Raw genomic sequence first — 12,204 nt, 5'->3', positions numbered from 1 at the left:
TTAATCAGCCAAAGACACAGCGTTGATGTGTATGTAGATGTGTTGTGCTTGTTAAACAAGTTTTGGGAGAGCTCAGTCTGCAGGGGGGTGTTCCAGAAAGCAGGTTTAGTGAAAAGTCAGAGTTAGTTAACTCAGAGCAAGTAGTGCACCTCCTAATAGAAGAGCCCTATGGCTTTCTTTTGCTAGGGGGAATGAAGCCAAAGGGCTCTTCTATTAGGGGGATTGCTACTTACTCTGAGTTAACTAACTCTGAGTTTTCACTGAACCTGTTTTCTGGAATACCCCCTTGCTCTGTTTTGCTTCAAAATATTACTGACATATTCAGCAATGCAAATACTTGTCAGAGGTTGCTGCTCTATGAATAACACCTTTATACGTAACATTTTTTTTTTTTTAGGATATTTGGAGTATTTCCTGCTCATGCTGACATGGTCCACCCAAGGAGATAAGAACAAGAGATGTATGTAAGAGATGCAGTTGTGAATGGGATTTCCCCACTTGTTTACTGGGCTCATTTAAGTATGAAAATCTTAGCATTTCATGGCTGCAACAGGCTTCGTTGACATGAGAGCCCTTCGGTATTCTTCTCCGTACTTTCATGTTGCCTGGAAACGGAGTCCGTGTGTGTGTGTGTGTGTGTGTGTGTGTGTGTGTGGGCGAGAGCACATCTCAGTACACGTCAGGAGTAGAAACTGCTCAGTTCATTTCACGAGCATCTGTTTGAGAGAAAGAAAAAAAAAATGTTGCTTCTGACAGAGCAGACATTTGTGACTTAAACTGAAAACAGGAGTTATCAACCTGGAAAGAGAGGGACTGCAACAAATCAATCAAAAACTTTTACAACTTTACCAAAGATGATGCAATATCACACCATAATCTCAGGCCTCTTCAATTTCTGTCACAGTCGATGCAATTAAATAAAAAATATTGGCTAGACTTGTACAGTCTCCATAAAATGTTGTGCCTCTCTGTACTCCACCTCTCTCTCTCTCTCTCTCTCTCTCTCTCTCTCTCTCTCTTGCTCAGAATAAGCTGTAATCAGAGACACTGGTTTCCTGTTTAGGCGCAGTAAATGATGACCTCCATGATGGAGGCTTTCGGAATCACTAGTCATTGTCTGTGTACCCAACTATTACCATGACAACTGCAGAGCGAGTGAGAACTGTGAGAGTAAAACCACCACCAAACTTATGCAACCAAGAACTGGGGCACACAATACAACCTAGCAAAACCTTCAAGTGAAAGAGAAAAAAGTGTTTTTATCCCTGCGCTTCAACGACAATTTTGAAAAGATTGACGACTCGTAATTACGAATACTGAAATCGAAAAATGCGTTCTGATGTCTCAAGCATGAGTATTGTTTTGTTGCCGTTGCTGTTGTTTGTTTTTCCACTGGCAGGTGTAGCAGGACTTACTTTCGACTCTTTCTCAGTGAAACCGGTTTCCCTTCATGAGCCTTAAAATCTGTTTCTAATTGGTTTTGTGTCTCCTGGGCAACTGTTTAATGTTCCTACCGCTAGCTCCTGGTTGTAGCTGCATCTGTCCCTTAGGAACACTGCACTCTTATGAAGTTCAGAGTTAATATCCCCACCTCCTTTAGAAATCACTGAGTGCTGTTTGTCTTTCAACAGTGTTGGCTATTAAACCTTAACCCTTTTTTTTTTCAGTCTCAGCATGTTGCAAAATGATCAATAAACACAATGCAAAGCGAATGCAACCCAATGTAACTACACACACCCTGATGTTATCTGCATGGGAATGAGCTTCCTCGGGCACTCATAAGTGGAGCAGCACACTGACTGAGTCGTGGTGTTGTCCCCCTGTGGCAAGTAAGAGTGCTGTAGACGTGAAAGGAGGTTTTTAGTTTTGTGGTTTGGCTGTTCCTCTGCTCCCTCTCCTCCATCTCTGACTGGCCTTGTTTACTCCCTCCCCTCCCTTTCTCCCTCTCTCCCTCCCTCCTTCTCCTCCCCTCCCTCCCCCGCTGAAGCTGGTCAACGTGAGCGCTGGCGTCGGCAGCATGTGTGGAGCTCAGCCAAGAGCTGCTCTAAATCACACACACGTACACACACACACACACACGCACATACACATACGCTCTCCTAATGAAAAATCCACCAGCTCCCCAAACCCCTGCAGCACACTGCAGTTCTACATGCCTGTGCAACTTCACAAACTACACAGATACTTGCGTGGACAGAGTCAAACAAACACATGTGTGAATACATACACACACACACACTCACACACAGAGGCTCCTGCAAAGAAAAACAACAAACACGCAGAGCCCTCATGCAGTTCTCAGCACATGGCCAAACTCACACATAGCACTGGCACTTAGTCACACACACACACACACACACACATATACACACACACACAGACACACACATACAAACAAGGTCATGAGAACAGACTGCGGTATTCTGTGAGAGTTCAGATGGTGAAGGAAGGGAGAAAAACACAGGATGATTTATTCTCTCTTATTTTTCTCTCTTTCTCTGATAGGAGTCAGAACAGTCTCTGTTCAGATATCCTGCGTCACATTTAAGGTAAATGGTTTTTTTTTTTTAAGGCCCTTTTGACTCATTAAAACTCCACGCCGACACCTAAGAGAAGTGGTGAAGTTCAAATTCAGTGAAACTGGAGTGTGAACGATCCCAGATTCTTCAGGTGACAAATGAGATGATGAGGTGAAGTCAGTTACAAACGGATGGCAGACTGAATACAAAACAAAACAACAACAACAAAAAACGGATGACCAGACAGCAATGCACAGTCTTCAGTTCTAGGAAACGACACTTTTTTTTTTAAGAGTCAGGCAGAATGACCCAATGAAGGCCTTTGTCATTTCTAAAATTGGGGATGTTGGTGAGTTGTGACAGAGATCTTCCTTCCAGTTTACAATGTCTGATTTCACTAAAATGTCACAACCAACTTGGTAACATTTTTTTTTTACAAAGCAGAGCTGAACAGAGCTGAACATGCAGAACTGTTCGTAGGCTGATTTACTCTTCCCTGCATTCGCTTGGGGAACGTGCGTGTGCAGGTGAGAAAGACAAACACACTTTAGTGTATACTCATCAGTGATAGATGAATAAAAAGTGAGCTCTTATATAGACACAGTTGTCCTTATTAGCCCAAATGACAGACTAATCTCGCAGTGTTCATTCTTTTTGATGTTTCCAAATAGAAAAAAAAAAGAGATAAGAAAAACATCTTTGATACTTTTCTCAGGGCAGTTTTCATCACTTAAAAAAAAAAGAAAAAAAGATATACAGATCATTTGGGAGGGACATTAAGTCTGAAGGATTAGAAGGCTGGAGAACAGAAGGACGCTCCAAACATTGCTTCAATCCCTGCTCTCAACCTGATAAAGAACACAGTGGCATCTGCCCACCCTAACATACACCGTTATGCAATGCCAGCCGTGGTAAATAGCTCCACACCACCCACCTCTGCTCAGACTGCTCCAACCAAAGGTCAGAATCTTCTTCGCACAATGTGGCGGAGCAGGCGAGAGTCATTCGCACGAACAAACACTCTAAACACACAGCGCGTGTGCGTTATGTGTTTGTGTGTCAGTGAGACCGCCTCAGACTTGAGGCTGGTTTTATTTCTCTCATGACAAAAATGTATGACGTGAAAAAAAGAGCTAGTGACCACAGAGTAATTAAGTAATTCTTCTTTTTCAAGCGTTCCATGTACTGAAATATTTCTCATTCCAACTGCATGAGTTTAAAGCATGGAAACAGGACACAGAAAAAACACAACCAATTCCTGGCACCGTTACACTTCTCAGGATCCAGGCCCAAGCAATGCCGAGAGAAAACAAAAACAAAAACAGAAATTTTGAAGAGATTACAAACAGACACATGTATATTTCTATCTATACGTGTGGTTAATGTATGTTGTTTAAGGTTACTTTCTCACAATACAGAAAATACAGGATTAATTTAGTGTAAAGTTTCTTAATAGTTTTCATGATAAATAGTTGTAAATCTGAGAGAAAATTTCCAAAAATACAATCTAAAGAGATTCAATTTTGGAAGCTTAACTAGTTCATTTGAACAATCATGTATGTATGAAATTAGGCTCCATATATAAACTGCAGTTTCAGGACTTAAATAAATAAAATGGAATATCCTTCTTCTTTACTAGTTTGAATTATGTACAACTCTATATACATTGCACTGACAGAAACAATTGCAGGTAAAAGAAGGAAAGCAAAAAAAAAAAAAGAAAAAGAAAAAGAGAAGCAAAGTACACAGACACACATCATTAGTTTTTTTTCCCAAGTTACTTTACTTCTCTCATACTTATGGCCTGCAGGCACTGTGTATAATACAGACAGCAGAACAGCTAACTGGGCTGACAGAGTCTTGTCTGTCCCCTTGGTCTGGGTTCACATATAAACTCCACATTCTGCAGGTCTCTGTGGTCCAAGGCCTGGACTCTCTTATCTAGGTCACTCCTGAGTCAAACCATGGAAATATTCCAAACATTCAACTCAATAAGCGTGTCTCGCAGGCAACAGCATGGTTTTAGTAAATGAAATCACAATGCAGTGTGATTTTACAGCATGTCCGTTGTGATGGCTTAATACATATGAGATTTGACTTCACAGGACTGCAGACAGCTTGACTCATTTTGTATTGAGTTCTCGTCACCTACTCAGTTAGAACTGTGCATCAGTTACATCACTGAACAAAGACAGTGACTTCATAATATATCTTGTGAGAAAATGAGCGATGTCAGCTTAACACAGTCCTACCAAATTTCACTCTAGAGCATAAGAAAACGTAAACAAATTCAGGCTTTTTATTTGCTTTGTCTCTCTACCATCATTGAGTATTGAGTCCACCCCTTTAAAAAAAACACTGGAGAAACGTCATTTGAAGATCGCTGCGTGAAAGTTGTAAACAACAGTTTAGTGTGTCAGAGTCATGGCAGTGAAATAGTTCCTATTTTTTGCAGTGCGTCTGGGGGAGTGTGTACAACGACGGCTGTGTTCTCTCTCTCTCTCTCTCTCTCTCTCTCTCTCTCTCTCAGACTTGTTACAGCATTGGCCTCCAAGGGCCACTGCACTACGCTCACTATCTCTGAATTGCTGAGATCATCCTTTGCTAGAAGGTAAAAACGGTTATCTCATTTTTATCTGCTCCTCATTTTAGCTCTAATAACTCAGCCCCTCCCCACCCTGTTTCCCCCCCAGAGTACAGAAAAAAAGAGTCAGATGAAAAGCGAAGAACGACACATAACAGTTAAAGACTGGAAACTGAGAGAGGTGGAGAAGAGGTAGAACGCATCTGTGTATGAGTGTGGTATTTTATTGGAATTGCTGAGATGCCATTGCTGTGAGTTGGTTGTAGGCATTCCAGATGTGTGGGGTGTTACCATTGCTAGGTCAGAGATGTCCTAACAGGTTTAGTGAAGCTGACAAAAGCTTATTTCAGTGAAAAGTATGCCAGCTACTCTGAACTGTGGGGGAGGCAGAAGTGAGGGGGAACATGTCAGGCCATAATTGTTTTAGTTTACAATAAGTTGCCTCTGAAGCTGCTGCTGGTTCTAGTGTTACTTGAAATGCAAGAAATGTACGTGGTGTCAGAAAATCACCAATCATCCGAGAACCAGTTTTGTGCAGTCCAAAGATTTTCACTCTTGTTATTTATGGCTGTTCAGCCGTAATCCTGAAAATCAGTGATTGTCATCGCCGTACGATTGCAGCGTAAACAAAAACTGACAAATAAATGTAAACAGACCATTTTAGGATTTACATTCTGACAGAACTGTCCACTTGTTTGCTATCTGAGTGCTCCAGTTTCACTCTGTATCCCTGCGGTTCCTCACACTGAACCACAAACACAAACACGTTCGGCTGCTCCAAGGACTCCTAGGCACGGTTGCTATGGCTTCTCCACAAAGGAGAAAGATAAGCAAGAGGGAGTCATCTTCTATTCTTCTGCTACCTCATAGCATGCTGTAAAACACTGAAGATTCTTATGTGGGGTGGGGGGGTGGTGGTGTCTGACTCACTGTGTGCGAATAGCAGGGAGTGTCAGCTGCCAAGGCACTCTCTCTCTCTCTCTCTCTCTCTCTCTCTCTCTCTCTCTCTCTCTCTCTCTCCCACGCATTGTATCAGCAAAAGCAAGACATGGAGTCCCTTTGACAGAGCTTTCGTCCTTGGTATCAGGACTGAGCAAGGCTGAGGAGTGGCTCTGACCATGCGTCACACAGGCCTGATATGGTCCCCTGGTCGCAGGGAGTATCTGAGCTACAGGAACGAGGAGGAGACGCAACAACTCCTCAGTGAACTCACAGCAGATAAGGAACAGGGTGAGGGTCTGAGAGTAGGAACATAAACAGAAAGGGGGGAGAGAGAGAGAGAGAGAGTGAATGCGTGTGCAGGGGAATGTATGTGTCAGCCTGAAAGAAATCGAATTCCTCATGCAAAATATTTGCCCTCTTTGGCCTGAGTAAATTAAAAAGTCACTTAAGGGCACCACAGTACTAATAAACAAAGATAAATTGCATTAATAAATGAGTTCTCTATGTTTACCAATCAACTATACAAATATTTCAGTCTAGCTTATAATTAAATGCTACATTGTAAAACTTAAGGGAAATGATGAGGCAAATTTCTTCTGCACAAAAGCTCCTCACATACACATGGTGTGTATGGCAGAAGCTTCAGTGCAATTACTAAAACCGTGAAATAAATAAATGCAGCAAATACGTTTCATTACACTTAGAGGGCCGTGTTATTCATTATCAATAACAACTCAAAACATTAGCTGCCGAGTAAACTCGAATCGCATTACTCTAATTCTCACACGAGAACCAAAGCAGTCGAACAGCATTTAACTGAGAGGAATAGCAAAAGCCTGTTTGGAGTCCAATGCACTGTGGGGGGGAAATGCAGTGAAAGTGAGGTAGTGGGTGAAGTCATGTGTGATACGCCCCCTCCCCCTCCCCCCATTACCCATGTCATTGCTCAATCAGCTCATTTAGAGCAGGAGCTATAGATAGCAGAGGGTTGCCTGCCGCAAGTTGGAACACCTTTATGCACTTGTGCTGGGGTGCCTGACATTTATACATCACTTCATCTGTCCCTTCTCGTAAACCTGTTTTTTGTTTTTTTTTTTCGTTTTTACAGCGGCTGAGGCTTAGGAATGGAATACACCAACCTCAACACGAAGATGAAATACACGTACATCAACCCTACCCAGTCCTAGCTGCCAATGCCACCCTGAAACCAGAACCCCTTCAGCGAATCAAGACAGATTAGAGCTGCTGGGAACATTGGCTAATCCCCCCGAAAGGCATCCCCATAACCACGCCTTCTTTTTCTTTCTTTTTGCCCTGAACTTTGAGCAAGGACATCCCTGGCATAACGACAGGCATTTGATCTACACACACAATAAAAGTGTAATGTATCCACTAAGGTCAAAGAGGGGCCCCAATGCCTACATTTACAAGGACTGTATAAGCTCTTCCAGGGTTACATGAAGGTGAAATATTGTTGTGCCAAAAATCAGGGTGTGACACAAGGTTCCACAGAGAGCAACAGCCTTTAATGTAACTGACAAATAATGTAGGGTTTAAATTGAATGTATGTGTATTTTGATTATATAATGTTTGTGTATTTTTTTGTACTGATTGGAAGTTGCAGAGGGTTTTTTTTTATATAAATGAAAAGATTTAGACAAGAGCATATTTTCAAGCATTTTAATACAAACTTAATAAACTATCAGTCCCTCTTAACGTGTAAGACACTGACGCCAAATACTTTGTTATACCGTTTGTTTATCAAGTATTGCACAATGTAGGTACAAAATTAATATACCATTACATTTTGTCCATAATATAGCAAAAATCTTTTTTTTAACTCTTAACAGAAAATACAACTCTTATGTGTTTTTTTTCCAAAAAGCAAATATTCTTAAATCCCACCACTACGGAATATTCTGTACACAATCTTTAGAATAGTCGATGTTTTTAAAGATGGATTCATTTTACAATTTCAATAAAAAAAAGAAATATAACACAAAGCTGCTGCAGCCATCACGGATCACTGGAGTAGTAAAAAGATATAAATGCAATACCATGTCGTAGAAACAATATATACTCTGATATTTTACAAACTCTGTACTAAATTAAATTATACAATTAGAAAAAAGACCAGGAAATTCCACTTAATATTTCTGCCAATTCTTTGAAAAATTGGCTGTCCAGCTATATCTTAAATACTGTAAGAGGCCATGACTTGTGTATTCTTCTTTATAGAGATATACTGTAAAACAGTCAGTAAAAATAATTTTTGTGCTTGGTTGGCAAAAGAAAAGAAAAGAAAAACGATGCATGTTGAGTTTAGGTAACCAAGCTTGGACACGTTGTACAACAAGCTTCATCATTTAAAAAAAGAAGTAAAAAAAGAAAGAAAGAAAGAAAGAAAGAAAGAAAGAAAGAGGGAAAAAAAAAAAAACTCAAGGGGGTAAAGTCGTTCTCCCTCGGGCCCATGCTCATTTAACTTCTCCACCAAGACTTTTCTGCTGACATTATCTGTCTTTTTTTTTTCTCTTTTTCTTTTTTTTTTTTTGTTTGTTTGTTTAATTGTCAAATTCTGAAAATGTGCGTTCACCCCCCCGCCCTCGCCCCCACCCAATGCTCTACCATATTTCTGGTCTTTTTTTTTTTCTTTTTTTTTGTGGGGATCTTTGTTTTCTAGTTGGCCATGACTGGCTGGAATTGCTGGTTAGAATACTGCATGTTGCTCAAGCTGAAATTCAAACCATCCATCAATGACTTCTCATTCAGGCCTCCATAGGCCGCGAACACGTCAAAGGCATTATTGTACTGGAGAGGACTCAGGCTGACGGAGCTGTCCCCTGGGAACATTGCACTTGGGCTGCTGCTCTGTCCCTGGAGGTTGGGGAACACAAACTCCTTGGCGTTGGGTGAGAGAGCAGAAGGCTTGGGCTGCTGGCTTCCCTGTCCCAGGGCGTAGAGAGAATGCATTGACGTGGAGATGGCTTTCTGCTTCAAGAGGTTGTTTACATTCAGGCTGAGATTGGTGGGGGAAGTGCGTGCCACCTTGCTGTTGTTCCTGCCGCTGCTTTTCATTTTGGTAGAGCCAAACTTAGTGGCTGCGAAGGTGGCAGTGGTGAAGGTTAAAGGCTGGGTGGAACGGGGCATAAAGGTGGGACTTACTGCAGCAGACTGGCCGAAAGGTGGAGAGGGAGAACTGGACGTGGGCGAATGTCCGACAGGCTCGTTGATTGGCATAAACACCTGGGCTTCAGGGTTAAAACTGTTTTTGATCTCTTTGTCCAACTCCAGGCCACTGTCAGTGCTATCGTCCACATACAGCACTTTGACGGGTCCCTTCTCGCCTATCTGATATGAAACCTCGAACGGGTCGATCCAAACGCTCAGGTCCTGAGGCAGGTTATTACGGACGTCGTCAATGTCCAACCCGCTCTCTTTGGCCGCTTGTTCCACAACTGGATCCACTTTTTCCCCCACGTGTATGCATCTGAATCCAGAGCCTTTGTATGGCTTGTCTGGATACCAGTGTCCTTCGTATTTCTGCTTCAGCTGCCTCTCAAGCTCTTCCCCGAAAATGTTGACACGTCTTCGTGGCAGCTTGTTGTACAAATAAGAAATTATAAAATTGAGTGCTACTTGGATCTCAAGCTGCATAGCTGCTGAACTGCCCCGGTGCAAGCAATATTTTCTTTAAAGTATTTCCGTTGGATAGTTGAATTTTGATGTTCTTCAAGCCTCTCACTGGGAAAAAGGTTTGGTTTGACCCAGGTGAATGACAGTGAGGTTTGAGTGACAAATTCAAAAAACAAAGTGCTGGTTGCAGAGGAAATGTGTCCTTCCACAGATGAGTGATCCTGTTCTTTAAAGAACCACAAAAGAAAAGGAAAAGAAATTAGCATTAGAATCACTGAGACTTCACATACATGATCAATCTTATAAAAAAAACTATATAAACAAACGTTACATTTTACTGACAATTACTAATGACGTTTTGAGGTCTTTGCACGTTTCAATGACAAATAGCTAGTGTTTGACCAACGCGAGCTCGAGGAGGCGTTCGATATTCATTAATATTTGACAACGCAGTTTCCCCTAGCTGTACTTTATCGCTAAGGCTTATTTTCGCATTCGTGTTGTTTATTTAAGGGGCATCTAGACCCGAGTAAAACAGATATTTCCAAACGGATTAAATATTCATTGTATCTTTTATTTTCAAGAATGCACACAATGGCTTCATAGCCGACTCAAAATAGGGTTTTCGGTTTGATTCATACGTAGCCTGTACCTAAACTGTGTAGTAATTCGAAATTACATTCGTCCTTCTATTTGCACAAAGATTAGCTTCAGTACTTGTAAAAAGGTACAAATTTCGAGCCGAGTACTAGGCTATTTACAGTCCCTCTGTCAACAGCCTAAGCTAACAGAGGCAGCACTATCTACGTAAGCTTGAACGCTCATTGCAGTTTGGCGTCAGAGGAAGGCTGCACAGGATCTGTCGGACCTGATAGTGTTACATAATAGCTAGCCTGTACTAAACAGGTTACCTTAGCCCATCCTTCTTCGGTGTCGCTAAAATACTCAGCTAGATCTAGTTAGCCTACTTATTTTCGGTTATGACTGTTGTGGCGATTAGACTCCCCAAAATAACAATATACTTATAAATAACGTGCACTGACATGAAATGTAACGGTAGATCCCAAAATAATGGCACGCTCTCAGCAAATGTAAGGAGGTACACTGTGAAAACTCAAAGATATGTTTCAAAAGCACTGAACAGACCAGAAAATACGTCTCCTGTTCAAAAGCACCAGATTTAAAGTCAACCAGGTACCTCACAAGACAGAGAACTTAAAATTAAATCGAGCGCAAATAGGATCAGCTACTGGCTTACAATAGCGTATTTGAAAAAGTCTAACATATGGAAATAGCAGTCGCATCATGGGTGCAAGCCCAATGTATCTATACAATTTATCATCTTTCCTGCATCAGTAAATGGAATATAGTCATTTCATTAGAGACAGTAATGTAAGTTATCGTTAACCGTTTTGTTTCATTAAAGCGTTTGCAGAATCGCCATAGATGATGAGGTCACAAACGACTTGTGTTTGTCAGTCATATGATTATTTTAGTATTTTGACGAGACGCTAAAAATCACATGCCAGGGAGCAGTTTTGTCACAGTTCATCGCCTAACCCCTCCCTGACACCAAAGTCCAACTGACGCAGTAAGTTCCCTTGCTAAAAATTCACGTTTTAAGAATTAAAACTGATCATCTGCAGCGATGAAATGTCAGCAGTAACGACAACAACTTATCACGTTACGACGACAAACATCACAACGCTGTAACAAATACAGAAAAATACTTACTTCTCGGGTTAAAAAATAAGGATTCTCAGTAGTTGAAGTACCGTTAACTAGTGCAAATATAAAAATGTAGATATAAATACTTTCTTCACATTAAGTGTGTTAAAATAAAAAAAATATTCCAGTATGTAGACGTTGGTAAATTACTGTTGTTTTTTGTTTCCTCTTCAGATTTGAGATATTTTGCTATTTCGCCTTTCAATGAGCCTCGACGCACCCACCACTCTCTGGGTGTTTTTACAACTTCGTCCCACACTGCTGTCATTTCCCTATATATATAGTTTTCCTCCGCCACGGGCACGGGGTGGGCGGTGATGCGGTTTCAGAGGTCAAAACAATACGGACGACGTATCCGTGATTGTAATTGGACACATTCCTCTCAAAAACCCACCCTTAATGTGATATCCGTGAGTTCATTGGGTAAAGTTTCTATCAATAAACGGCACCCACCTTCATGACACGGAGGTACGCCCATCAGAGAGGACTTTAACGTCACACGGTTACCTAGTTCCACTTACAGTCCGGGTACAAAGTTGAGCTATTATTGGACATCTGCAGTATCATAACCTGACGCCTATTTCGCAACCAATATTTTAAAACTTCGCTGCTACTTGAGCAGCACCCTGTAGACATATTGCCCACACTTAGTCACTGACAGTAAATAGCATGATACTGAAGTAAAGGTAGTCGCCGATTAAGTAAACCAGAAGCCAAATCTAATATCAGGTTTAGACTATAAATTAATAGCGTACGTGTGATAAAAGCCTTCCAATAACTATATCTCTCCTCGTGAGA

At 41.3% G+C, this 12,204-nt stretch overlaps 1 protein-coding gene across 2 annotated transcripts; it reads right to left on the bottom strand.

The window, feature by feature from the left end:
• Positions 1–7,711: 7,711 nt before the first annotated feature.
• On the bottom strand, positions 7,712–11,650 carry tob1a (transducer of ERBB2, 1a). 2 transcript variants are annotated; one of them, XM_030790677.1, is made up of 2 exons: positions 11,413–11,650; positions 7,712–9,904 (listed from the first exon to the last, which is right to left on the bottom strand). In XM_030790677.1, the coding sequence occupies exon 2, from the start codon at positions 9,697–9,699 to the stop codon at positions 8,722–8,724; it is 978 nt and encodes a 325-aa protein (XP_030646537.1). In that variant the 5' UTR covers positions 9,700–9,904; positions 11,413–11,650; the 3' UTR covers positions 7,712–8,721. The 2 variants fall into 2 exon arrangements, with proteins under 2 accessions (XP_030646537.1, XP_030646538.1); XM_030790678.1 differs by having other exon boundaries at positions 7,712–9,899.
• Between the last annotated feature and the right edge of the window lie 554 nt (positions 11,651–12,204).

The sequence above is a fragment of the Chanos chanos genome, chromosome 13 (genome assembly GCF_902362185.1).
Source record: "Chanos chanos chromosome 13, fChaCha1.1, whole genome shotgun sequence".
Lineage (NCBI taxonomy): Eukaryota > Metazoa > Chordata > Actinopteri > Gonorynchiformes > Chanidae > Chanos > Chanos chanos.
This window is presented reverse-complemented; position numbering and strand designations above follow the sequence as displayed.

Bases quoted from the DNA above. Each gene is read 5' to 3' on its own strand.
- tob1a (XM_030790677.1), bottom strand. From the start codon at position 9,699: ATGCAGCTTGAGATCCAAGTAGCACTCAATTTTATAATTTCTTATTTG.